This window comes from Tetranychus urticae, chromosome 2, assembly GCF_039701765.1.
Source record: "Tetranychus urticae isolate SD_2017Ah chromosome 2, NJAU_TeUrti_SD_1.0, whole genome shotgun sequence".
NCBI lineage: Eukaryota > Metazoa > Arthropoda > Arachnida > Trombidiformes > Tetranychidae > Tetranychus > Tetranychus urticae.
The window spans coordinates 14,545,162-14,571,752 of record NC_142959.1 but is presented as its reverse complement, the minus strand read 5'-3'; the positions used below and the strand labels follow the sequence as shown (position 1 = coordinate 14,571,752).

At 32.5% G+C, this 26,591-nt stretch overlaps 8 protein-coding genes across 8 annotated transcripts; 3 read left to right on the top strand and 5 right to left on the bottom strand.

Moving 5' to 3' along the window:
• Nucleotides 1-1,571: 1,571 nt before the first annotated feature.
• Nucleotides 1,572-2,555, bottom strand: LOC107365872 (apolipoprotein D-like). The gene is made up of 4 exons (XM_015933445.3): nt 2,342-2,555; nt 2,064-2,271; nt 1,878-1,973; nt 1,572-1,801 (listed from the first exon to the last, which is right to left on the bottom strand). Exons 1-4 carry the CDS (start codon nt 2,480-2,482, stop codon nt 1,671-1,673), a joined length of 576 nt encoding a protein of 191 aa, XP_015788931.1. The 5' UTR covers nt 2,483-2,555; the 3' UTR covers nt 1,572-1,670.
• A 1,934-nt stretch (nt 2,556-4,489) lies between these two features.
• On the bottom strand, nt 4,490-5,534 carry LOC107365862 (apolipoprotein D). Its single transcript, XM_015933436.3, has 4 exons — nt 5,272-5,534; nt 4,994-5,201; nt 4,809-4,904; nt 4,490-4,732 (listed from the first exon to the last, which is right to left on the bottom strand). The coding sequence occupies exons 1-4, from the start codon at nt 5,458-5,460 to the stop codon at nt 4,602-4,604; spliced, it is 624 nt and encodes a 207-aa protein (XP_015788922.1). The 5' UTR covers nt 5,461-5,534; the 3' UTR covers nt 4,490-4,601.
• A 2,849-nt stretch (nt 5,535-8,383) lies between these two features.
• On the top strand, nt 8,384-11,079 carry LOC107371583 (uncharacterized). The gene is made up of 4 exons (XM_089267401.1): nt 8,384-8,387; nt 9,928-10,567; nt 10,660-10,782; nt 10,896-11,079. Exons 1-4 carry the CDS (start codon nt 8,384-8,386, stop codon nt 11,062-11,064), a joined length of 936 nt encoding a protein of 311 aa, XP_089123527.1. The 3' UTR covers nt 11,065-11,079.
• A 176-nt stretch (nt 11,080-11,255) lies between these two features.
• On the top strand, nt 11,256-14,496 carry ttv (exostosin glycosyltransferase 1 ttv). The gene is made up of 6 exons (XM_015934934.3): nt 11,256-11,478; nt 11,553-13,267; nt 13,338-13,439; nt 13,506-13,595; nt 13,655-13,815; nt 13,888-14,496. The coding sequence occupies exons 2-6, from the start codon at nt 11,576-11,578 to the stop codon at nt 14,237-14,239; spliced, it is 2,397 nt and encodes a 798-aa protein (XP_015790420.2). The 5' UTR covers nt 11,256-11,478; nt 11,553-11,575; the 3' UTR covers nt 14,240-14,496.
• Nucleotides 14,497-15,172: 676 nt separating this feature from the next.
• On the bottom strand, nt 15,173-16,656 carry LOC107367255 (uncharacterized UDP-glucosyltransferase YjiC-like). The gene is given in 2 exon segments (NM_001323150.1): nt 15,173-16,466; nt 16,619-16,656. Coding segments are annotated over 2 exon segments (1,332 nt in total).
• Nucleotides 16,657-18,536: 1,880 nt separating this feature from the next.
• Nucleotides 18,537-19,975, bottom strand: LOC107367264 (uncharacterized UDP-glucosyltransferase YdhE-like). Its single transcript, NM_001323151.1, is given in 2 exon segments — nt 18,537-19,815; nt 19,938-19,975. Coding segments are annotated over 2 exon segments (1,317 nt in total).
• A 1,023-nt stretch (nt 19,976-20,998) lies between these two features.
• Nucleotides 20,999-23,485, top strand: Noc2 (Nucleolar complex protein 2). Its single transcript, XM_015931511.3, has 9 exons — nt 20,999-21,165; nt 21,276-21,695; nt 21,753-21,866; nt 21,938-22,126; nt 22,195-22,334; nt 22,414-22,525; nt 22,605-22,823; nt 22,890-23,033; nt 23,098-23,485. The coding sequence occupies exons 1-9, from the start codon at nt 21,118-21,120 to the stop codon at nt 23,341-23,343; spliced, it is 1,632 nt and encodes a 543-aa protein (XP_015786997.2). The 5' UTR covers nt 20,999-21,117; the 3' UTR covers nt 23,344-23,485.
• On the bottom strand, nt 23,473-25,518 carry LOC107364195 (formylglycine-generating enzyme). Its single transcript, XM_015931521.2, has 3 exons — nt 25,023-25,518; nt 24,080-24,828; nt 23,473-23,921 (listed from the first exon to the last, which is right to left on the bottom strand). The coding sequence occupies exons 1-3, from the start codon at nt 25,040-25,042 to the stop codon at nt 23,620-23,622; spliced, it is 1,071 nt and encodes a 356-aa protein (XP_015787007.2). The 5' UTR covers nt 25,043-25,518; the 3' UTR covers nt 23,473-23,619.
• Nucleotides 25,519-26,591: the final 1,073 nt, after the last annotated feature.

The window sequence follows — 26,591 nt, the reverse complement described above, 5'->3', positions numbered from 1 at the left end:
ATGATCAGCTTCATCAAATTAGTCAATTAAACTCGACTGTAAAATTAAAATGATATTTTCCCGTTTCATCTTCAGACTCTGAATTCGCTCAATACTGGATTGTTGATACTGATTATGTATGATATATACTCTTTGGTTGTTTCTTGTAATGATGTTAATAACTTTCTCTTTGTCAGTGAGTATCAATTCAACTTTCATAAATTATTTGGTTTTTGTAATACAATTAATCATTTTATCATTATCTATTACAGAGAATGCTTGGATTTTATCACGAAAACCAAACTTAGACAGCGATATTGTAAATCGACTCGTTGCTCAACGGAAGACTCTTGGAATTGACTCCAAAAACCACTCAAGATCGTGAGAATTAAAGGATGTTAGTTCAAAGCGATCAAATAGCAGAGACCATTTAAACTTTCACTTCATTATTTTTTAAAATTAAAATCTTATAACCTGCAAGGAAAAGTTTAGGAATTTTTGGTGTCTTTTCTTACCTCGCAAGGTAAGTAAAAATATCTCGTATATCTCGTGCGGTAATGGTTGAATTTTTCTGAAAATTCAACATGTTATGATTAGATAATGTAGCTTTGATATCTGAGAAATTTTGTACTAACGATTCAGGTCGTTTATCAAATCATGCAGTTATAATACTCCCCGAAAAGACCGTGGCCAAATGAGAGCTCATTTTCATTTTAATTTAAAATTCCACGCAGGTTAGATTTTGATGAGACATAGCTTTGCAAGATTATTGTATAAGAAGACAAACCAGGAATAGATATTAATATCCCAATTGATCCAAGTCTTGTGCCGAAAGCAAACTAGAGAAAGCGTAAGGCCAGCGCATAAAGTTGACACGTTTTTTTGCGCTTAACGCAATAATTTTCACTCAAGCAAAAGTATCAATGTCTGTTCATACAACACATTTGATAAATTATGTTTTACTTTTGAAATCAAAAAATAGCTTGTTGGTTAAAGAGTCGGTCAAGATTGATTTATAATTAAGAGTTTGAGAGAATCGAGTCAAGTTAGAGAAATCTTTTGTTACTATAAATTGAAACGTGCGTGTAGCGCGCATAAATTTCATCAAATGCGTAACTGGTATCAAATCTGGTAATTAAGTTTCACGCTCGTGTTTACAGTTACTTTATTTGGATCAATCAGGATATTTTTAATAAATCATTTGTGCCGTCATTAATATGAAAGTTATTCCTACTTTTTCACTATTTCTCAGCCGAAAAATTGTATTAGGGATTTGTATGATCATTTGACCTAGGTATGAAAAATAAGTTTCAGAAATAATATGCACAGTCCATCTCTATCTTTGAGCAATAGAGGGACAGCATAAATTGATTCTCGAAATTTCAGTCCATCTTGTAATATTAAAACAGTCATTTAACTTGGTTATTCCTGATTGATTGTGTATCCGATTTACAATTTACTTGTTCAAGTGGAAAATTTCTAACTGTATTTTAATTTCAAAAAATCTTTTAATCTCGTTCATTGGATTTGAAATATTAATATTTGATGTTGAATGTAATACATGCAATGTAGTAATTGAAATAAATTGAAAATTTTATATTTTTGGATTGCAACTTTAATTATCAAAAATAATCATTATTTATTAGATTTTTAAATTCAATTTTTTCAACTCCTTGATGGCTGAATCGCATTTATTTGTCACAATTTTGTGTGGTTGTTGAGAGGAGGGAAGATGGAACTCCAAGTTTGCCTAATTTATCAACAAGTCGCTTAACAATTTCTTCATCTAATTTTGGTTTTCGTGATAAAATCCAAGCGTCCTCTGCAATGAATGAAAATGAAATGGTTAATTATATTGCAATTACCAATAGATATATCAAAGCTGGATTAATACTTACTCAAGTTGAATAAACCAAGAACATCATTACATGAAACAACCAAAGAGTATGTTTCATAATCAGTATCAACAATCCAGTATTGTGAAGATGGAGACACTAAAGATGACAGGGAAATGTTATTTCAATTCTCAAACTAAGTTTGTCTGAATGTTTTAATGAAGCACAGCATTGACCAAATATACTTACATGGGAAGAAGGTGACAGCGAAAACATTTGACTGAGTTCCTGGCTTGGCAGTTCCAACACTGTAGACTTCAAAGTTAACCAAGTTAACTCCACTGTTGTTTACAGCAACATTGCCGTCTGAGTCGAGTTTGTATTCAGCTTTGACACAACGTTGACCAAATTCGAAGACTAAACCAGTTCGTTTAATTTCATACCATTTTCCAAGATACTGAGGAAATCAATAGGAATTAAGTTAGCTTAAGATGAACATAATGTAAGATCTGAATCCAATTACTTACTTGAGTAAGGTTGAAGCCTCCTTCAATTTCAGTTGTTTGTGGGCATCGACCAGGTGACAAGCTGGATCCGAGTTGAGGGTAAGCGTAGACGGAAAGGGTTGATGAGAGGACAATCAGTGAAATTAAGGCTAATTGATTCATTTTAGGAACGAGGTAAAACTAAAGAGTTTATTAACAAAAGTTGAATTGTTGACAGAAGATTTAACTGTGTGAAGTCGAATTGATGATCATTTCTGTCAATTAGCTTGGTTTATATACCAATCCTTCACACCGCAATCAGATCATTTTTCATCGATAAAATGCCTTACTGTTAAGTACAAATATTTCACCCAATCATTGAATTGCCCTCTGATTGAACTACAACTCAGCTTATTATTGATCGTAATCAAATTCTTTGCCCTTTTCACTGCTTTGGTGCAATACACTAATAGTATCTTTATTATCTTTAACAATTCCATGTTTAGCTATCCAAGGTATCAAAGAATCTATAAATCGCAAATATGATACGTAAAAATGCTACATTGTGATGTACACATGATCAAAACTATTGTTTGATTCAAATTGTATTTTTAATAGGAAATATAATTATACATATTTGTTGTGATAGTCCATAGTCGAGGAAAATAAGCCTTAGTCGAAAGCATTGAATTGACACTTAGCTAATGCTTTAAAAGTTATTTCCAATGATTACCGTGAGTGTCCATAAAAATAAAACCAATTGGACGAAATTTCATGTTAATTTTGATAATTCATAACTTGACAGGCTTCTTATCTCACTTTTAAATGTCAAGAATCAATGCCTGATTATCTCAGTTGATTATCTACTTGTTGAATGGGTCCGGTTCTACAGTACCCATCCTTCAATGCCAAGCTATCGATTTTGTCTACAAAGCTACAGGTACTCACAACCTACTCAAGGCTATGATTCAACTACACTTTATTCATATTAAACACCAAAAATACTAAAAATGGATTATATTGTGGAATGCTAGCAAATATAGTTTAACAAAAATTCGATCAAATTGACCATGATTTGAGATCAGCAAAAGAATACTTGAGCTTTCTAGGAACTCAGCTTCCTGAGAAAATTATCTGTAGGATTTTAGGAAAATGAGCCATAGTCGAAAGACTTGAGGAGCAAGCAAATTATTTTTTTATTTAATGGCGTTATGGTTTATTGTTGGATGATTTATAAGTGCTAAAACTTTTGCTTTCGTTAAGAGTTGTGGCCTGGTGATTTTTTTGAAACATAAGAGCTGGAACTTTTCATGTGATTAAAAACTTCTATGATCAAGGTTTTCAACAAAATCAATTTCTAAGGTCAAACTTGAATTTCACTCTTATCAGTTGTAAAACCAATTCTATGCCATTTTTTCATTCAACATTCAAAAATTTGTAAATGTGGAATTGATTTATTGTGCTCTACGGAAAGAAACTTGCGACCAGCCATGATCGCACTGACCACTTTGACGAATGAATCAGAAGATAGTGCTTCAAATACTCAAGAGTTCATTGTAAACCATGAAGAATAATTCATGAAGTTAGGAAAACTGGAAGGTTCAGCAAGCGACTTGTGTTTCAATTAAGCAAGACACAAACCTTCTTTTGCTCTGAGGATGATATCTTCATGTTAGCAAATTTTGTTGATTTTCAAAGATTAACTCATAATTTACCAAAAACTAACATTTGAAATACATGTACAAGTATAAGTAATCTAGCATTTTTGGCTCATGAGATATTGAACAAAAAGTGAGGTAAATGAGACTGAATAGCACTGTGTTTTTCTCTGCTTTTTTTCTGCATCGAAATAGCTTGGTAGATTGGTTATTACCAATTGATTGCCGTAGCCGATTTAACGTTCCCAATGTGCTTGAAGTTGTTCAAATAAGAAAATTTTTCACCATTTTGATCGCGATTGATTTTTAGTTGAAGGAATGTTTGGTTGGAACAATGTATTTTTAAAATGCATCTTTTACTCTCGTGCTTACGATATTATAATGATTCCATTCAATTTTAGGTCCTACTTGAAGATGTTTCACTCCTCGTGATGTTGGTCGCTACATATGGAGCAACAAATTGAATGTAAACACCGAAAGCTTCATTTTGAGATTTCATTATTCAATGTTAACAAAGTGCGAGTCAATAAAATAAATTGCAAAATTTTACAGCATTGGATGCCAACTTTATTTTTCAAAAATAATCATGATTTAGTGAATGCTTAGATTTGAGTATTTCCAGCTCCTTGATAAGCTAATAGCATTTAATTTTCACAATTTTGTGTGGTTGATGAAAGGAGGAAAGATGGGATTCCAAGAGTGTCCAGTTTACCAACAAGTCGATTTACAATATCTTCATCTAACTTTGGTTTTCGTGATAAAATCCAAGCGTCCTCTGCAATAAATGAAAATGAAATGGTTAATTATATTGCAATTACCAATAGATATATCAAAGCTGGATTAATACTTACTGACGTTGAATAAACCAAGAACATCATTACAAGAAACAACCAAAGAGTATGTTTCATAGTCAGTATCAACAACCCAGTATTGAGCAGCTGGAGACACTAAAGGTATAAAGGAAAATGAAATTTCAATTATAACTGTGTTTCATTGGATGCTTTCATGAAGCACAGCATTGACCAAATATACTTACATGGGAAGAAGGTGACTGCAAAAACATTTGATTGAGTTCCTGGCTTGGCAGTTCCAAGACTGTAGATTTCAAAGTTAACCAAGTTGACTCCACTGTTGTTTACAGCAACATTGCCGTCTGAGTCGAGTTTGTATTCAGCTTTGACACAACGTTGACCGAATTCAAAGACTAAACCAGTTCGTTTAATTTCATACCATTTTCCAAGATACTGAGGAAGTAAGTAGGAATTGAGTTAGCTTAAGATGAACATAGTGTAAAATCTCAATCCAATTACTTACTTGAGTAAGGTTGAAGCCTCCTTTAATTTCAGTTGTTTGTGGGCATCGACCAACCCAGAAGCTTGATCCGACGGCAGAGAGTTGAGGAATCTTATCTTGTAAGGCTTTCAAGTTAAAGATGTTTGGTAAAGCCGAAGCAGAAAGGGTTGATGAGAGAACAATCAAGGAAATTAAAGCTAATTTATTCATTTTGAAAACTGAATGAAACTCAAGAGTTTGCTAACAAAAGTTGAATTGGCAACACTAGATTTAACTGTATTGAATTGAATTGATGATGTTTTTCAATCAGTCTAGTTTATATAGCAATTTTTTTCTCACTCAAACCTTATTCGGATCATTTTTGAATTGATAAAAGTTCTAGTTTACAGTCGAGTACAAATATTGCATCCCATTGTTCAATTACCCTTTGATCCAATTGTAATTAAACTTTGCACAGATTGAATCGAATTCTTTGCCTTTTTCGCACCTTTTTCAGATTATTATTTGATAATATACACAATTCCATGTTCAACTGTTCAAGGCTATCGAAAATCAATCAATTAGAAATGTGTAGATATGGAAATTCTCATATTGTGATATTCACATGATCGGAATAATTATTTGGAATTCTATTGTACTGTTCATGTAGCAATTATTATACCATCATTAACCATTGTATGAAAATTTCAATTGAAATGCTGCTTATCTCAGAGTGAAGGTTAATAATCTTGATATTGTAGCTTTACATTTACATTGAATCGAGACCATTGATCATTGTGTTGGGTCTCTTTATCATAACTTTGTTAGTTAGGGAAAATAATCTTCACAAACTTGATGCTTGGAACTAACAATTCAATAGCCGAATCAAACTGCTTCTCACAAATTTCTTAGTAATTTTGATGAAACATTCTGATTAGCTTTCATTCAAGGGGTAAAATTATTGGTTGGTGTTACATTTGTGGGGAAATTATTTCAAACCATTTTGCTATTCGTTATATTAGCCCAAACAAGCTGATTATCTCAGTTGATTATCCATTTATTCAATTATTCTGGTTCTACAGTACCTATCTTTCAATGTCAAGCTACTGCTTTTGCTCACAAAGTTGCCGGTACACACAACCTGCACAATTTCAAGGCTATCATTTCCATGTTTGACACTCCAACATATATTATTCAATCATGAAATGTTATCAAATATCGTTTTTATGATATATTCAAATGACTGCCGGGTTCACTGAATTGCTAGCAAGTACACTTGACCCATAAATTCATGGTTTGTTGTCCATTCTGATTTTCATCATTGGCTTTACCCAAAAAAGAATCATATACTATTGTGATATTAAGGGCAATTACTGGTGGAAATCTCAACATTCGGTCATCAGTTATCATTCAACATTTATTACATTTTGTATATTCCAGGTCTACTTCTCAACCAACATCAGTTGTTACTGTAAAGACAAAATTAACTCAATTATACACAGTTTGGAAGAAATGAACGCAAAGGAGTAAAATTTAATTTCCTTTAAATTTAGACTCTCTCGGTTTGTAGGGACATAAAAACTGTGTCCATCTGTGCGATTATAAAGTTTCTCTGAGTGTTAGTTTTTGAGAAAATTGAGGTCAAATTTGAAACTTCGATCGCTTTTTGTAAAGCTACGGAAGCAGAATTTTCCACGAAACTCATTTTAATGGTGTAACATTCAATGATAAACCAGAAAATGTACATATTTTAAGAAATATAACTTTTCTTTTTCTGTAAAACATATAAGTTCGATTCAGAGTTAAACCGATCTCTTTCTATGACCGTAAAAGATAGTGAGCTGAAACTAATTATTTGTCCATAAAAATTGTGCGTTCATACCATGGATTAAATACTTTTATCAATTTCTGGATAGTTCTCTTGATATTGGCCATTGGTCTTAAAACTTTGAGGTTCAATATTTCGAGAGTGGAATCACTAAAAATCATCATTCAGACACCAATTTGATCTTTACTAACTAATAATACTATTAGATTAAATAACTTAGTATTAGCACATTTGGGTTTCGATTTTAGGGTTGTAAATGCACGAGCAAAGACACATTCAACAAAATAAACTCATATTAACCCATATCTTGGTAAATAAACCATTTTTCTGGTTAAACTTGCAAATGAAATGCAAAAAGTATGCCAAAGACTCGAACATTAGAGTTAAGAGTTGAGAATTGGTGGGTTTGCAGAGACATAAATTGACTGAGTCCATTGGTACTATTAAATGATTCATCCGATGGACAGTTTTTGATAAAATTGAGGTCAAAGTTTAAACTTCCAAAGCATTTTGTTCAACTATGGAAGCAGATTTTCCCACAAAACTTATTCTACTGACGTAACTTTTGATGGCCAAACAGACAATAGTCTTATTTTTGTAAATATCATTTTCGGTTGCTGTAAAACAGATCAACTTCGATTTTTAGTTAAACCGATCTCTTTCTGTGACCATTATAGATAGAGAGCTCTAAATTGTTATGAGCGCGTAAATATTGTTGGTACACATCAATGACTCCATACTTTTTCCAATTTACTAACAGTTCTCTTAATTTTGGCCATTGACCTGAAAACTTTGAGCCTCGATATATCGAGAATGGTAGCAACTAGAACCATCATTATTTGACCAAACATTAGATTTCATTATGAGCTATAACAGTATATGGCTGAATACCGAATAAAATTGAAGCTAATTCATTCAATAATGAAGATTTTTCTAGCGCACAAGATTTGTGTTTAACCTATGCGCAGAAATTCTTGGACAGATAATAAGTCAAATTTTTCGGGAACCGGCAGAGATAAAGGGTTGTAATTTTCAGGAATCTTACATCTAATCATAATTGATATCCAGTAAAAATTTGGGAATTTTGCAAACAGTATTTCAGAGTTTATGCAACATTTTGAAAACTCGCGCGTCGCTGTATTTTGCTGAATAATTTTGATCGTAAATGAGTAGTTAATTTCAAAGTCCTCTAATCCCCTTACGATTATGACAATCAGATATATTGAAGTGTTTTTGATTAAAATTTAACCTGAATTTTATGCTGGTGGCTTTGTAGCTCGAAATATCTACTAATTAATTAATAGGATTAAAAATAAGATTAAAATTATGAGTAAAAAGTTTGACCCTCCATAATTTAGAGACCGATGGAAAACCATGAAATGAAGCCGAATTAATTATCAAACCATAGCATAAATTATATCATATTGGAGCTCTAAACTTTCTCTATTCATTGCACACAAATTTGTGTCTCTATCTGTATTAGTTCAACAAATAAATTGTCTTGATCAAGTTGTCCAAGAATTTCTGCGCATAGGTTAGCTTCATAAATCAAGTCTCAAATCTGACAACATAAGTAAAACAATGATATAACTTTCTTTTGTAGGATCTTGAATAGTTTTATATTTCGCAATATTATAGCCCATATTAAAATCTAATGTTTGGTCAAATAATGATGGTTCTAGTTGCTACCATTCTCGATATATCGAGGCTCAAAGTTTTCAGGTCAATGGCCAAAATTAAGAGAACTGTTAGTAAATTGGAAAAAGTATGGAGTCATTGATGTGTACCAACAATATTTACGCGCTCATAACAATTTAGAGCTCTCTATCTATAATGGTCACAGAAAGAGATCGGTTTAACTAAAAATCGAAGTTGATCTGTTTTACAGCAACCGAAAATGATATTTACAAAAATAAGACTATTGTCTGTTTGGCCATCAAAAGTTACGTCAGTAGAATAAGTTTTGTGGGAAAATCTGCTTCCATAGTTGAACAAAATGCTTTGGAAGTTTAAACTTTGACCTCAATTTTATCAAAAACTGTCCATCGGATGAATCATTTAATAGTACCAATGGACTCAGTCAATTTATGTCTCTGCAAACCCACCAATTCTCAACTCTTAACTCTAATGTTCGAGTCTTTGGCATACTTTTTGCATTTCATTTGCAAGTTTAACCAGAAAAATGGTTTATTTACCAAGATATGGGTTAATATGAGTTTATTTTGTTGAATGTGTCTTTGCTCGTGCATTTACAACCCTAAAATCGAAACCCAAATGCGTTAATACTAAGTTATTTAATCAAATAGTATTATTAGTTAGTAAAGAACAAATTGGTGTCTGAATGATGATTTTTAGTGATTCCACTCTCGAAATATTGAACCTCAAAGTTTTAAGACCAATGGCCAATATCAAGAGAACTATCCAGAAATTGATAAAAGTATTTAATCCATGGTATGAACGCACAATTTTTATGGACAAATAATTAGTTTCAGCTCACTATCTTTTACGGTCATAGAAAGAGATCGGTTTAACTCTGAATCGAACTTATATGTTTTACAGAAAAAGAAAAGTTATATTTCTTAAAATATGTACATTTTCTGGTTTATCATTGAATGTTACACCATTAAAATGAGTTTCGTGGAAAATTCTGCTTCCGTAGCTGTACAAAAAGCGATCGAAGTTTCAAATTTGACCTCAATTTTCTCAAAAACTAACACTCAGAGAAACTTTAGAATCGCACAAATGAACTCAGTTTTTATGTCCCTACAAACCGAGAGAGTCTAAATTTAAAGGAAATTGACTTTTACCCTTTTTTGCTCATTTGTTTCAAACTGTGTATAATTGAGTTAATATTGTCTTTTTATTAATAGTAAAAACAACATCTACTACACTTGGCAATTCATCTAATGGAGATCCTGGTGGAGGTAGTACTTTAGATCCTGACTCTGAAAATGGTACAATAACGATAACATTAGAAGAGACTGAGTCAACTGCGCCATCGAATGGGTCTGATGATGGTCTAAGTGTAACGACCCCAAGTGCATTTAGTGTGAAACAATCTACTATGAAAGGTTACTCTTCATCTAGACCATCTCAGTGGATTAATGGCTCATTTGTCACAGATAGCTTGCCAACATCAACACCTTCAAGTCGTACCAATAAGAGTACTCGACCAGTTACTAGTCGTCCTTCAACCAAAGGAGTAACTAGACTACCAACAACGAAGGTGACAGTTTCATCGACTGTAAAACAATCAGGATCAGCTTCAGGAACAACAACAGTTCGACCTTATTTTGAAACAACAACCCAATGCTTACCCGAGACAACCACCATATTTACTTATACAGCAGATGAGATACTGCAATTATCAGAAACTGAACGAACATCTCTTCGAGATTTATGTTGGGAAACAATGTTTGGTCAAGAGTTGGCTAAAATTTTGGTTGCTGATACATTACTGGGAATTGTTATCACCATTGTTGCCGATTATGGAAGAGCCTTGTTTGTTAGGTAAAAATTTTAAGAGAAACGTTTTTTTACAATCGCACAGTAATTGTCTTGTAAATCTCAACTACAATTAAATGTATTTCTCTATTATTTAGATATTGCAACGACTGTAGCTGTATTTTTTGGGATTGGGAGACACAGTTTCCTGGCTATTCTGACTTTCAAATCGCAGAAAATATACTCTCACCCTCACTTGTTAATAATCAAGCTAATATTTGGTAAGTCTATCGATGAAAAAATAGTTTTTGTTTTAACCATTCTGCAAATATGTTATTCAAGTCTGATTTTATCCAATCTAATGTTAAATGCACCATTTTCTCGTCATCTTCAGGCTAGGCATGTTTTTCTCACCTGGTTTGCCTGGAATTAATACAATTAGATTATGTATATTAATGTATTTACAATCTTGGGCTGTTTTGACCTCAAATATACCTCATGAAACTGTCTTCAAAGTAAGTAGAGAAAAACAAAAATATTTAAGTTTAATCACACTACAATGAGTATGGATGACTCGCTTTCTAGTTTATATTGCCAATGGAACCTTATTAGCACTTCATCAAAGCAAGTTTAAATTAAGCGATACTGATTTAGATTATATCAATGGTTGATAATTTATAATATTATTCAATTGATATTTTTACCGATAGCTAATTGGAACTAAATTTTGAGACAGACCCTAGAGTCTGCGTAGTTTATTTGTTTACATTTTTATACACAAAGTTAATTTTTTTTCGATGATTTAACAAGTGGTAAATTAAATGAAATAATCTGAATCTTTTGAAGATTCTCATGGCTGGTAATCTAGTTTATGATGTTGATAGGAACCACTTTTAATTCTCAAAATTATTTTTATAAATGAAAATTTGACTAAATGCGAGCCCAAATGTGGGATTAACGAAAATATGCTATATGAGGTGAGTCTAAATTATTACAAGATCTATTTAAATTGGTAAACAAATTTAATCTTTACTTTTGATTTAAATTACAGTGATAGGTATTTCTTGGTCGACAATGGCTATCTCACGAAGCTCGGAAAAATATGCCCTCATCAAATTTACATGTGCCTTATTTTTGAATGTTTTGACTTGTTTTTTATTTTATTGGTGTCTGGCATCGCGTTCAGTTCCTGATTCACCTACACCCAAAGGAATTAAAGTCAAAAGGATTCTACCCAGCTATCTTGATGATTCAGAAATATGGACCAAAGAGGCCACAGATCCTCCCATGGAAAATAAAGCTGATGACCAAAATCTCATGCATAAAAACGCAGCCCTCAAGAAAACTAGAAAACATGAATTTTTAGCGGACTGTCGTATGTCTAATTGCTTCAATTTTAATCGCTGTAAGCCTGGTGAACGACTGAAAATACATATCTATCCAGATTCATCTAAAATATCATCTAGTTCCATATCATCAACTTACCAAAAAATTATACAAATTATTGAATCATCTATTTATTATGAACCTGATGAGAGCAAAGCTTGCTTATTTATTACTCGTTATGATTACCTTGATAGAGATCCTTTGAGTCGTGATTGTCAGAAAAATTTGCCCGCTTCACTGCCATTAGACTACGGAAAGAATCATATAGTTTTCAATCTTTACTCCGGAACTTGGCCTGATTATCGAGAACTTGATCTCTATGGATTCAATCTGGGATACTCAATACTTGCCAAAGCAAGTTTCAGCTATCAAAATTACAGACCCGGTTTTGATATATCAATTCCTCTCTTTTCAAAAAACCATTCTACTCGCGGTAAAACATTAATGGAACCTGAAGATGGGCCTGAGTATCAGTTAGTTGATAATGTGGTTATTGAAACGATAGATACAACTCGATTAGATAGCAGTGATCGAAAGAATCTATTGGTTTTCAAAGGCAAAAGATACACTCATGGAATAGGAAGTGAAACCCGAAACACTCTTCATCATTTACATAATGATCGAGATATACTCATCTATACTACTTGTAAACACGGTAAAAAATGGAAAGATTTGAAAGATGAAAGATGTGCAAAAGACAATTTGGAATACGAAAAATTTAACTACAGCATATTAATGGCCAATTCAACATTCTGTCTTGTTCCAAGAGGTAGAAGGCTTGGTTCATTCAGATTTTTGGAAGCTTTGGCAAACGGCTGTATTCCGGTTTTATTGTCAAACAATTGGGTTAAACCTTTTGAAGATGTCATCGATTGGTCAGAAATTGTAGTTGAAGGAGATGAGCGAAGTCTTTTACAGCTGCCAGAAATCATAAGATCTTATGAATGGAAGAAGATACAGCAAATGGCAGCAAAAAGTTTGGCTGTTTATGAAACCTATTTTTCAAGTGTAGAAAGAATTGTATATACAACAATAGATATACTCAATGAAAGAATTCAAACTCATTTGAGTTTTACAACATTCTTATGGAATCTGGTCAACCCTAGTTTCACTAGCTTCACTGGTGCCATTTGGTATGATGCTGAATATAGTTTTGATCTGAAAGATTATCCAGGCTATGGAAAACTCAGTGATTCTTACTCGCCATCACGATCATTTCCTTTATCATCATCATCTGTGCCATCAAATTCAATATCACTTCCTCGTGTTCAGGGACCAATTAATGGTTTCACCACTGTTCTTTACATAAACAAACCAATCATGCCAAGCACAATACATAGACTGATCAAATCATTGTCAAAATCTCAATATCTTGTAAAGGTAATTATAACATTATTTCTTGTACAGTATTTAATCATTGATACACTTTGGATTCTTTTTCGATATTTAGATAATCATAATTTGGGCCTTACCCGGTGATCCTCCGTCTATTTTGATGAAAAATCCATTCTATGACTCTTTTCTAGTCTCTGTGGTCATACCTGAAAGCAAAGTAAGTTATTAGAAAAACATTTAATGATTTCAGTTTATTATAAAATGGACTTCTTTTTATTTTCAGTCAATAAATGCCAAACTCTTTCCATATAAGGATATAAATACTTATGCTGTTTTAAGTTTACAGCCTGATACTACCATAACTGTTGAAGAGGTTGGTAACATTAACTAATTTTATTATTTCCAAGTCTAATTTGTTTAATTATGATTTAGCTGGACTTTGCATACCTTGTATGGCTATCATTTCCTCATCGCATCATTGGTTTCACTGCGAGAGATCACTATTATGATGAGGATCGTTATCGATGGTATTATACTTCCAAATGGACAAATTATTATTCTATTATTCTATTGGACGCAGCTTTCTATCATCGGTATGAATTGCTATTTTGTCTAATCCTTATTGATGTTTCGCTAATCTTATATTTTATATTTATATTTTACAGATATTATAATAATCTTTACACCAACTACATATCCAACAACAAATTTTTTGCCCAAAATTTCAACAATTGGGACGATGAGCTTTGTTTGGATTTAATTTTCAATTTCCTGATCTCACATTTAACTCGTGAAGGACCAATAAAAGTGACACAACGAAAAAGAACCTCTAACAGCAGCAGTTCTCTTTACAATTTAAATCCTTTAAACTCACAGGAATGTTTTACATTTCTCTACAATATAAGTTTCAACTATGTTCCTTTGATCAAAAGTCAAATGAGGTTTGATCCAGTTTTATTTAAAGATCCTGTATCTAATTTTAGGAAAAAATATCGCAAACTGGAAGCAGTTAGTTGATTTATTTTGCGAATGCAGTCACTGTATATAATTTTACTCGCCATCTACTACAATCAGGTTACTAATCAATTCTCTACTTTCTTTATACAATTTTTTTTAAATGAATCATGTAAATATAATTTGCCATCAACTGGATAAAAAATAGCCAGACTCTTGAGTATGTAAATGAGTGCAATAAAATCAATTTTTGCATATGCAAATCCAATTCAGTGTAATCACATTTTATGAATATTAAACTATACTTTTTTCAATTCAAATTTAGTAGTTCAGCATTTTATTTAATTAAAATCAGAGAAGATTGCCATATTGAGAAAAACTTACAATGTAAAATTAACCTGTGCGGAAGTATTCCTAGACAAATAATAAACCGTTTTTTAAACTAATTATAAGTCCAATATGCTTGAAATTTCACAGATAGAATCGGAGAGTGCATATCTCTATCTATATCAAATTTTATTTGAATAGCTTCTCTAGTTTACGAGATTTTTTTATTGATTTGATGCGTTCAACTCAGCTGAAAACCTTCTTTTTGGAAAGGGCTTGCAAGCGCACATCTTCAAAGTCCTGTAGCATCGATCGTATTCGTAATTTTTTTTTTATTGAAACTTCTCAAGATTACCTGAAGTTTAAAGTATATGTTGATGCTTTTTCGCGTTAAAAAAGCGCTACAATCAAAAATTATAAGCGAATTATTAGTAAATGATAGGGAAAAAATTTGAAAATCTCAATTTTACAAGCCTAAGAAAAACATGGCACAAAAAATTTATCTTGTCACTTAGAGTGGATTTGATAACTTCAGTTGAAAATTTGGACTTCAAGCTTTCGATTCATATATAAAATAATTTATATTTGCCATAAATTAGTTGTTAAATTTGATCAACAAAATTTGTCTAGAAATAAGTCCGCACAGGTTATTTGTTAGTGCAATCAATTTTAAACAGAAACAGTTTTAACGTACAGATGTTTTTTTCGCTCAATCTGTTTTTCAATCATTTTTATAGCTTCAGCTAAAGTATTTGAATTCCTCATGCTTTGTGAAATGGCTTCAACTCGATTTTTTATTTCCTTGTCAGCAAATACTTTCTCAATGCAATCGAGAAAATAATCTTCATCAAGATCATATGGATTGACACGAAAACCGATTTTCTTATCAACAACTCGTTGTGCATTGTCAAATTGATCGTAAAAATAGGGAAATACAATCATTGGTTTTCCATAGTAAAGTGTCTCCATGAAAGTATTGTTTCCTCCGTGTGTTATAACCAGATCAACACTTTGAATCACCTCAAGTTGATTTACAAAATTTTCTCCCCACATATTGTCAGCCAATTTGAGTTGATCACCTCGAGGTCCTTTGGAGATGATAAATTTATGAGGTGATTTAGCTAAAATATCAATAAACTTTTGCAGCATCATTAAATCAGCTGATCCCAGTGATCCCAAAGAGAAGTAGATAAGTTTTCCAGGCTTATCTCTCAACTGTTCTGGCATAACAAAATCCATATTAGAATCAGGTTGACGGATGAATGATTCAACTCGATGCCAATTGGATTCAATTGGTCCACATTCAGTGTAGTCTAAGCCGGCTGGATAATGATAGAAACCAATGGTTTGAGGATGTTCAACGTATCTTAATGGATCAAATCTGGCTTCTTTAAGACCAGCAGCATCCAAATCTGTATTAACGGCTTCAATAAACTTAGCATGAGCTTCACGATAGATCTTTCTGAATTCATCCCAAGTGGACTTATCACTGTTGACAGAGTAACCAGAAAATGGTGGAGGTCCTGATGGATATAATACCAATGGATTCAGCGAGCAAATTGGGAACCAGAGGATTGGATTCTTGTACAAAGGCGGAGATGGTGAAACGAAATCGACGATTATTGCATCAAATTTAACACTTTCATCAGAAATGATTCTATCCAAGGCCTGATTGATTAAATCGTAATGAACAGATCGATTTTTGAAAGCTTCATCTTCATTTGGAGACTTTGTAAGGAAACGTTTCACTGGATCTTTGCGAAATTTGTCTGCGAGCACATCAAGCCAACTTAGCTTTATTTCATCTAAATTTACATTCCATAGTGTTTCATCAAACGAAATGAATGAAAATCCTTTTTCAACAAACATATGTCGATATTTCTCACGGTGGACGCAGCAAACTTCATGTCCAGCAGCTTTTAAACCTTCAGAAAATCCTAAAATTGAATTGATGTGTCCAGCTCTGAGAAAGAAACAAAGAAATGAATTAAAACCTTATGCATGAGAAATTAATGGAAACAAGTTGAACTGGGCAACAATTTTTATATTAAGAAGCTATCGATTAGATTGAAAAATTTAGTTGTTTGTCTAACATAACAATTGATTGATACTTACGCATCGATTGCTGTCACTAGAAAACGGTAAGATGGCATATTTTTTATGCGTAAATTTATTTCTATCACAAGTTAATTTGAACTGATTCGCAATGTTGACTAACGTATTATTTTATTCAACCGGCAACTTTTATAAGGCAATCGCAGAGACATTCACTAATGATAACTTTTAATCGGGATAAAAACTGAGTAACATCGCTTTCAAAATCAAGGACGAAGAACATTTTATCACAATGAATTTGCCTCAGAATGTAATTTTTGTTCCCTTGAAATTGAAACAGTTAGGTAGCTTAAACGAACTTGTTTTCATTAAATGCTTTCATTGCAACTGATAAAGACTCTGAAAGATTAATAAAAGGATAAAGTTCAGATAAGATAATCTTAGATGACTTTATTTTTGTTTTGTAGAAGCTCTTGATGATGAGCTTTTAGCAAAAAAAGTTCAGTTTGTCTCCTGTGTTACTAAAAAGACACAATAAACACAATTGTCACAATTATACACAAATTGACAAAAATTGTCACAAATGAGCAAATACTGGTGAAACTGATTTCTTTCAAATTTTGATTCTGTTAGTTTGTAGGGACATAAAACTGAGTCCATTTGTGCGATTGAAAGATTTCTCTGATCGAAAGCTCTCGAGAAAATCGGGTTCGAAGTTGCAAAGCTTTTTGTACAATTATGAAAACAGATTGCACCTGATGAAAATCATTCCCCTGATTTATCTTCTGATGATCCATTATTAAATGTACTTATTTTGAGAAATATAACTTTTCTTTTCTGTAAAACAGATCAGTTCGATTTTCAGTTGGATCGAGCGCATTCTGTGACCGTAAGAGTTGGAGAGCTGAAACTTATTATTTTTCCATAAAAATTGTTGCTGCACATTATGGATTGAATACTTTTTTCAGGTTATCAATATTTCTCTTGATTTTGGCCATCAGCCTTAAAACTTTTAGCCTCAGTATTTCGAGAATGCCTCACATGCGATCATCATTCTTTCACGAAACATTAGAAAGCTAAAACAGTATATAACTGCATAACTATTAATAATAAGATTTGTGTTTGAGTAGCCATTTAACTTTATAAATCAGGTCTCAAAACTGACAACATAAGTAATACAATGATATAACTTTTTTTGTAAGATCTTGAATGTTTTAACATTTCGATATTTTATAGTTCGTAATACAATCTAACGTTTGAAGTAAGAATGATGATTGTAGGTGATGCCATTCTCGAAATATTGTGGCTCAAAATTTTAAGGCTGATGCCAAAATTAAGGAAACTGTTGATAAATTGAAAAAGTTTTCCGTCATTGATATGGAGCAACAATTTTTATGGGCAAATACTAATAATAATAAGTTTCAGCTTTCTAACTCTTATGGTCACAGAATGCGTTCAGTTTAACTGAAAATCGAAGTGATCTTTTGAACAGAAAACAAAAACTTTGTTTCACTAAATAAGTGTATTTTATGGTTGACCATCAAAAGTTACATAAGAAAAATGATTTTGATAAATAAATCTGGTCATAAAACTGTACAAAAATCGAAGTTTCAACTTTGACCTCGATTTTCTCAAAAATTAACGATTAGAAAGACTTTAAAATAACACAAATGGGCTTAATTTTCATGTCTCTACAATTTTAATACACACTCTTTCAGTCTATACAATGTATTTTGGTTGTTTTGGTTTTTTAGTCCAACTGCTAATTTTTATTTGATTTTTTTCATTGGCAATCTTTCTGGAAATTGTCTTTGTAGATGACACGATTAGACCGACTTCAAATGTTATCTTGCCACAAAGAAAATATTACATGCAATTAGCCTCAGTCCTTGTGCAAAATTATAAGAATGAAAATATATTAGCTCTTGAAACTTTTAATAGTTTATTCATGAACATCAATTTTAAACAGATACAACTTTTAACGTACAGATGCTTTTTTCAGTTCAATCTGTTTTTCAATCATTTTTATAGCTTCAGCTAAACTATTTGAATTCCTCATGCTTTGTGAAATGGCTTCAACTCGATTTTTAATTTCCTTGTCAGCAAATACTTTCTCAATGCAATCGAGGAAATAATCTTCATCAAGATCATATGGATTGACACGAAAACCGATTTTCTTATCAACAACACGTTGTGCATTGTCAAATTGATCGTAAAAATAGGGAAATACAATCATTGGCTTTCCATAGTAAAGTGTTTCCATAAAAGTATTGTTTCCTCCGTGTGTTATAACCAGATCAACACTTTGAATTACCTTAAGTTGATTCACGAAATTTTCTCCCCACATGTTGTCAGCCAATTTGAGTTGATCACCTCGAGCACCTTTAGAGATGATAAATTTATGAGGTGATTTAGCTAAAATATTAATAAACTTTTGCATCATGACAGTATCAGCTGAACCCAGTGACCCTAAAGAGAAGTAGATAAGTTTTCCAGGCTTGTCTCTCAAATTTTCTGGGACAACAAAATCAGTATCAGAATCAGGTTGACGGATGAATGATTCAACTCGATGCCAATTGGGTTCTATTGGCCCACATTCGGTGTAGTCTAAGGCAGCTGGATAATGATAGAAACCAATAGTTTGCGGATTGTCAACATATTTTGCTGGATTAAATCTAGCTTCTTTAAGCCCAGCAGCATCCAAGTCTTTATTAACATTTTCAATGAGTGTAGCATGGCCCTGTCGATAGATCTTTCTGAATTCATCCCAATTGGACTTGTCACTGTTAACAGAGTAACCAGAAAATGGTGGAGGCCCTGATGGATATAATACTAATGGGTTCAGTGAGCAAAGTGGAAACCAGAGGATTGGATTATTGTACAAAGGTGGAGATGGAGACACGAAATCAATAATCATCGCATCAAATTTAACACTTTCATCAGAAATTATCCTGTCCAAAGCTTGATTAATTACATCGTAATAGACAGAGAGATTTTTGAAACCTTCGTCTTCATTTGGAGACTTTGTAAGGAAACGTTTCACTGGATCTTTGCGAAATTTGTCAGCGAGCACATCAAGCCAAGTGAGCGTTATTTCCTCTAATTTTACCTTCCATAGTGTTTCATCAAACGGAATGAATGAAAACCCTCTTTTAACAGCCATATGTCGATATTTTTCACGGTGAACAAAACAAACTTCATGTCCAGCAGCTTTTAAACCTTCAGAAAATCCTAAAATTGAATTGATGTGTCCAGCCCTGAGAAAGAATTAAAGAATGGGTTAAAACCTTGTGTATAAGAAATTAATGAAAACAAGTTGAAGTTGAGCTGGTTAACAACTAATATTTAAAACATATCGATTAGATTGGAAAATACTTACGCATCGATTGCTGTCACTAGAAAACGGTAAGATGGCATATTTATTTTATACGTAAATTAATTTCTATCACAGGTTAATTTGAACTGATTTGCAATGTTGACTAACGTATTATTTTAATCAACTGGCAACTTTTATAAGGCAATTGCAGAGACATCTGCCCATGACAATTGTTTATAAGGAGTAAATTCTGAGTTACATCGATTTCAAAATCAAGGACGAGGAACATTTTATCACAATGAATCTCAGTCCAAATGTTATTTTGTAATTTTTGCACCTTTCAAATTGAGCACAGTTTGATAGCTTAAACGAACTTGTTTTCAAGTGCTTGATTTATTGCACAGATTAAGATCCTGAAAGATTAATAAAAGGATAAAGTTTCGATAAGATAATTTCAGATGATTTTATTTTGATTTCGATTTTGTATTAAAATAGAAGCTATTGACGTTATGCTTTAAGCAAAAAAAGTCCATTTTTCTCCTGTTTTACAGGGCATTCTGTGTGATTTTTTCAAGACTTATAGTCATCTAACAAATAATTTGTAAGTCAAATAATTTTCTATTTTGGATATTCCAATAATAAGATAATAATTTTTAACATTATTATAATGTCTAACATTCGAAGGATTATTTTTAGTCGTTGAATTAAAATTGATTAATGAGTTGCTAACATTTCAGGCTGCTTTTTTCAACCCGTTACCTTATTTTCCAATGTGATGTTGTTAAACCTAAATCAATAGAAGGCCATTTTTGGATGATTAGTGGTTAGCTTGATATAAGCTTAATTGATAGAATTGAAATCAAATGTAAAATAAAAAACAAAATAATTTCATGGTTTCTAAGAGCTTTTGAATGGAAATTGATAGACTGATCAAAATTGTATAGTCATAATTTTTATAAATTTTAAAATTAAAAACATCAGAGCTTACTTTTTATCACCATTAATCACTTTAGGTTTAAAACATCAAGAAAAACTTATGTTTACCAGAAAATCAAATTTGGAGCCAAAACCAATTTAACCACGTGACAAGCACACCACAACACCGTGTTGTCAACACGTTAAATGAGCTTCAATACCAGTAGTTAAGTTTTTATTTATTCTGTTGAATTGTTTTGCTATTAGCTGTTTATTGTTTGGTGATTTTAACTTTTTATTAGTTATTTAAGAAAATAAATTGCTCAAAATGTCCAAGCTAATGATTAAACAGTATAAAACTGTCCATAAAAATTTGGTAAGTGGAAAAATCCGGTCTTACTCTTTGTTTATAATGAATCTAAGTATCTCATCTTTTATTACTATATCTTTCTAATTTTTAATCTGATTCTACATTTTAATATTTAGATCAAGGAATCAGCTGACCTTAAAACTATTGCTGCTGCTGTTCAACTGTTTAAACAATGTGTAGCACAATTTGCTGAAGCTGGTAGTGATGATTATGAGGATGAACCAATAAACCCAGAATTACTTCAAAATGTTATTCAAATGTGTATGATTGACCTTCTTCCAGCAATTCATAAATTTCTCAGATTACCCTCACCAACTGCTAAAAATGAAGAAAGTCCTGATGCTAAACCATTAGATCCATCAAAAAGCAAAAAATGGGCAAAGATGGTTGGATGTATGAAAGTTTATTTGAGCTCTTTGCTCAAGTTGATGGACACAGTTGCTCAAGACTCTGTGTTGACCAAACTACTCCGTCATACACTCTATTTGATACCTTTCTTTTCGCAATATTTAAATCTCTCTAAGAACTTGCTCAAAGTAAGTAGAACTATTCTGAACTAATCATCAGGGATCTAACTTCTTTTTTGCTTACAGAGAGTCATGGTCATTTGGAGTCAAGATGATGAGAAAAATCGGGTTCTGGCTTTCTTGATAATTCTAAGAATAATTAGACGACATGATTCCACAATGATTAGTTTCATTATGAAGGTATGGATGACCGTTGTGAACGATTCAATATTCTAGTAAACTAATGATCAAATCCAATATTTTCACTTCAGAAACTTTACCTGGCTTACATTAAAAACTGCAAACTAGTTTCCAAAGAGACATGGCCTATGATAAATTTTATGCAACAGTCTCTTGTTGAGCTATATTCTCTTGATCAAGGGGTTGCTTATCAACATGCCTTCATCTTCATCCGACAATGTGCTATTGCTCTTCGAAATGCTTCTGCATCAACCGAACAGGTAATTATTGAAACTGTTAGTCAACAATCTCTGAGTTATATTTTACTAAATGTTTTTGTTTATCGCAGGATGCATTCAAAACTGTATATAATTGGCAATACCTTCAATCATTACTTCTTTGGTCACGTTTGCTTACGAATTTACACCCTAGTGAAGTTTTAAAGCCACTAATTCATCCATTAGTCCAAGTTTTCATGGGAACTATAAAGTAAGTAATATTCATCTGTCCAGTTATGTTTAGGATTATCAATAAACATTTTCTCAATAACTTAATCTTGTTTCCTCAGGCATTTGTCGGTTGCTCGCTATTTTCCTTTGAGATTGCATATTGTGAAAGCTTTGATCCGACTATCAACCACGACAAACACTTTTATACCTGTTCTACCCTTAATTACTGATGTAAGTTCATTTCTTGCTACTATTATGTCGGCTCATATTGTCAAGCATTGCTAAATGATAGTTTATCTTTTTTATTTAGGTCCTTGATGCTACCAATTACGAGAAGAAGTTTAAAGTTACTCAAAAGAAAAATAAAATCGATTTTGATTGTTTAACTAGAGTTTCCCAAAATTTAACGGACGAGAAATTATTTGTCGATGGGTGCATCAACAAATCTCACGAGTTATTGCTTGAATATCTTTCTCATCAATCTCATTCTATTGCTTTCCCTGAACTATCATATTTCACATTGCGTAAAGTAAGTTGGGCCTAAAAGTTTTAATCTATCAATCTAACTTACTTCTTTGTCTTTAATAAATTCTAGATAAAAAAATTTGTCAAGAAATGTACTGTTGCTTCGCATGGTAAAATGATGAAAAAGCTGGCTGAAAAAATCGAAGAGACTTCAAAATTAGTTGAAGAAAAAAGGCAACATGTTAATTTCTCGCTGAAAGATCAAAACGCTATTGTAAGTAATTAATTTAGGATCTCCATTCAGAAGTTTACTAATTTCCACTTATTTACTATTCTAGAATCAATGGCAAAGTGAAATTAAGGATAAAGGAACGCCTTTATCTAAATATTTAATAGAATGGAGAAAAATGAAAGAAGCTGAATCAAAAGTTGAGCAAAACCATGATGATGATGATAATGATGATAACGATAACTATAATGATGATGACGATGAAATTATGAACGAAAACGACGAAGATCAAGGAGATAGTGAATCAGAGCCCGAACACACCCCACCTCCGAAGAAAAAGAAGAGAAAAAATTAATTTAATTTTTGTCTCACAAATTGTCCATTAAACGTTTCGTATGTTTAGAAATTGTTACGATAATAAAATATTTTGGTGACACGATTCTCTATCTATTGGTTCAATAAAAACTACTGGATTGTATATGAATTTAATGCACAAAGAGTCGAAGATTGTATTTATTTTGCACTTGCAAAACGTGCCTCTACGCAAAACTTATGTTACATAAGTTATGTACAAGAAATGTCATCCATTTTTTAGTTTTTGAGATCTATATTTAAAAACAATGGATAGTTATTAAGAAAAATTTTTAGCACATCTAAAGCCAACATTGCTCGAACTGGAATCAGGAGTGTTGAATTGACGAGCAGCACAACGATGCCTATAACAAACAGATTTAATGCACATAAAAGAACCGCCTTTGCGAACCTTATCTTTGCCTTCTGATGGTCCAGTTGGATTAACTGCTTTTTCATTACTAAATTTAGTTGACCACCAATCATTAGTCCATTCCCAAACATTACCAACCATATTTTTCAAACCATATTTATTAGCAGGAAATGAATCAACCGGAGCAGTTCCTTTAAAACCATCTTCACCTAAAAGTTAAGCCCACAAATGAATGTTATTGAAAGATTGCTGAGTTTTTTAAACGAAAGTTTGGTTTGTTAAATTGGCTTTGTGATAATCAAACACACACAATACAAAACACAAACTGGGCTCTTCAAATCTATTGATATTTGCATCTTAATATTACCTGTATCATTGAACGGAAACTCTCCTTGCCAAATGTTTGTATAATGCTTTCCGTGTGGATTCAATTTGTTACCCCATGGATATAGACGCCGAGACAGTCCACCACGACAACCATATTCCCATTCTGCTTCGGTCGGCAATCGTTTACCTAACCATTTACAATAGGCAAGCGCATCGTTCCATGAAACATGAACTACTGGATGATCCATTCGAGCCTTAATTGAGCTTTTAGGGCCTTCAGGGTGCTTCCAACTAGAACCATTGACTGGTAGCCACCAAGGTGCGGTCACCACTGCTTGGTTTATTGTACTTAAAGTTTCTTCATCAATAAGCTTCTCGAATACAAATGAGTTTCCAAACTTCTCAGCTTCAGTTACATAACCAGTGGCTTCGACGAAAGCTTGAAATTGTTCATTACTGACTTCTGTTTTATCCAACCAAAAAGGATCAATTGCAACTTGTCTTTCAGGACTTTCTCCGTCTTCTGGAAACTCTGGGTTGTTAGTGCCCATTAAAAATATCCCACCTTCAAGTACCACCATTGTGACATTATCTTCATCAGTTAGCTTTACACACATGTTATTTGAGCTGTCTTCACGGCAAGATTCTTCAAGAGGACTATTTGACGTACGAGATAACTTGGAACAGCCACAATCACAGAAACCATCACGAGCATTTGATATTAAAATGAAAAAGATCAAACATACTTTTACTAAAAGTTGAGTTGGGTCACTTATTGAGCTGCACTTCCTAAAATTGTAAAATGATACAAAAATTCACATGTTTATGACAAATGACAAATTTTTGACAAGTCTGAAGTCAAAGAGCCTTTTCTATTGTACTAGATCAAATGAATTTTAAAATACAGTCAATAGATAAGTCATTTATGAGAATGAAAATTCTTAAGATCAGATTTGAAAAAGGCCAGGATAACGATGTCTTACCTGAATATTAGCTTAGTCATATTATATTGGATTAGTTTTCTGGACACATTAAGATCAATTTTTATGACTTGTAATAATCTGCTATGTCTGTAAAAGCTTGATGTTGATTTTGATTTTTACGTATTAACTGGAGAAATTATGATCGAGTAGTGAGATAGACATACACTGGACATTACGTCTGTAAACTCAATGAGTCAATATCTTCATTCGATACCAATAGCTTATCATATCAAGACAACCATCAATAAAATGACTGGCAGAAATTATCAGATAGTAATTGTGATTTTAAGCGTTCATATGCTTGTATCAACACGGTAAGACTTCGACCTTTAAGGCTAGTTTTGGATAATAGATGCATAATTATCTGGTTAAGATTAGGTTTCACAAAGTATCACGGTATCAAATAAAGTAGAATTACAATCAAAGAGTAATAAATATCACAATGGTTTTCTTTAAGAAGATGATTAGATAGGTAAATCATTGAGTTGTTCATTTACAGGGTCCGCCACAAAACATGTCAGCCTGTATTTTTTGAATAACTTTTTTATTTTTTTGTCAATCAAGCTCATTCTCACAGAAAATAATCTTGAATAAAGGGGAAACAAAGATATGGACCGGTCAAATTTTTCGGGTATCGCAGGTCAAAATGGCGCCTGCGCAAAAAAAAGTCATTTTCACACCCAATGTTATTCAATGAGGCTTTCATAGACAGATTTCTGAGATACTATGCACATTTTTCAGTCCAGAATAACTCCATAGGGCTTTTCTTGCCCCTGGCACCTATTGAGTAGCAAAATAATACTGCTCCATCACATCAATGCTTTATTTTTCAATTTGCTCGAATTCGCGCATGATGAAGTGTCCTATTCAATCGGCTATAAATTGCTTTTATCAGAACGCAATGACAAAATTATTTCAGAACATTGGCAAGTGACTAACAAAGTTTGTAAAACAGTGCAAAAAACTTAAAAATATCTGTACAGTCGAAAAAGATAGAACAAAAACCCGTACGACGCCCGAAAATTGTACCTTCATTTCGCGCAGGCGCAATTTTGACCTGCGATACCCGAAAAATTTGACCGGTCCATATCTTTGTTTCCCCTTTATTCAAGATTATTTTCTGTGAGAATGAGCTTGATTGACGAAAAAATAAAAAAGTTATTCAAAAAATACAGGCTGACATGTATTGTGGCGGACCCTGTAGTTTCGGATCGTTAAGGTTTTTCCTATACCAACCAGAGACATCTCGTTGCGGATAAAATGATTTATACAAGTTGATACCAGGTAAAGGAGAAAGCATTCAATCATAAGAGATGTATCGAAGACCTTTTGATTAGTGAGCTATAATTAAAAGCTAGTAAACAATTAGGTTCAATGTGCACACTTTAAATTAACAATATCAGTTGAATAATATAATATATTAAAATACCATACAATGTATTAAAATCAAATAAGCAAAACAGAGTACGTGTAAAATAAGCTGTAAAATGGTAAATTAGTACAGGTAAACAAATGTGGAAGCTTTATTTGATGATAAATTAAATATTAATAGTTTATCGCTTGATTTGT

Bases quoted from the DNA above. Each gene is read 5' to 3' on its own strand.
- LOC107365872 (XM_015933445.3), bottom strand. From the start codon at position 2,482: ATGAATCAATTAGCCTTAATTTCACTGATTGTCCTCTCATCAACCCTT. The intron at 1,974-2,063 runs GTAAGTATATTT...TGTCATCTTTAG, and splicing joins CGCTGTCACCTTCTTCCCAT to TGTCTCCATCTTCACAATAC. The intron at 1,802-1,877 runs GTAAGTATTAAT...CATTCATTGCAG, and splicing joins TCTTGGTTTATTCAACTTGA to AGGACGCTTGGATTTTATCA.
- LOC107365862 (XM_015933436.3), bottom strand. From the start codon at position 5,460: ATGAATAAATTAGCTTTAATTTCCTTGATTGTTCTCTCATCAACCCTT. The intron at 4,905-4,993 runs GTAAGTATATTT...TTATACCTTTAG, and splicing joins TGCAGTCACCTTCTTCCCAT to TGTCTCCAGCTGCTCAATAC. The intron at 4,733-4,808 runs GTAAGTATTAAT...CATTTATTGCAG, and splicing joins TCTTGGTTTATTCAACGTCA to AGGACGCTTGGATTTTATCA.
- LOC107371583 (XM_089267401.1), top strand. The intron at 10,568-10,659 runs GTAAAAATTTTA...TCTATTATTTAG, and splicing joins GGAAGAGCCTTGTTTGTTAG to ATATTGCAACGACTGTAGCT. The intron at 10,783-10,895 runs GTAAGTCTATCG...CGTCATCTTCAG, and splicing joins AATAATCAAGCTAATATTTG to GCTAGGCATGTTTTTCTCAC.
- ttv (XM_015934934.3), top strand. From the start codon at position 11,576: ATGGCTATCTCACGAAGCTCGGAAAAATATGCCCTCATCAAATTTACA. The intron at 13,440-13,505 runs GTAAGTTATTAG...TTTTATTTTCAG, and splicing joins TGGTCATACCTGAAAGCAAA to TCAATAAATGCCAAACTCTT. The intron at 13,596-13,654 runs GTTGGTAACATT...ATTATGATTTAG, and splicing joins CTACCATAACTGTTGAAGAG to CTGGACTTTGCATACCTTGT.
- Noc2 (XM_015931511.3), top strand. From the start codon at position 21,118: ATGTCCAAGCTAATGATTAAACAGTATAAAACTGTCCATAAAAATTTG. The intron at 21,696-21,752 runs GTAAGTAGAACT...TTTTGCTTACAG, and splicing joins TCTCTAAGAACTTGCTCAAA to AGAGTCATGGTCATTTGGAG. The intron at 21,867-21,937 runs GTATGGATGACC...TTTTCACTTCAG, and splicing joins TGATTAGTTTCATTATGAAG to AAACTTTACCTGGCTTACAT.
- LOC107364195 (XM_015931521.2), bottom strand. From the start codon at position 25,042: ATGACTAAGCTAATATTCAG. The intron at 24,829-25,022 runs GTAAGACATCGT...TTACAATTTTAG, and splicing joins ATGACTAAGCTAATATTCAG to GAAGTGCAGCTCAATAAGTG. The intron at 23,922-24,079 runs GTAATATTAAGA...CTTAACTTTTAG, and splicing joins GTTTCCGTTCAATGATACAG to GTGAAGATGGTTTTAAAGGA.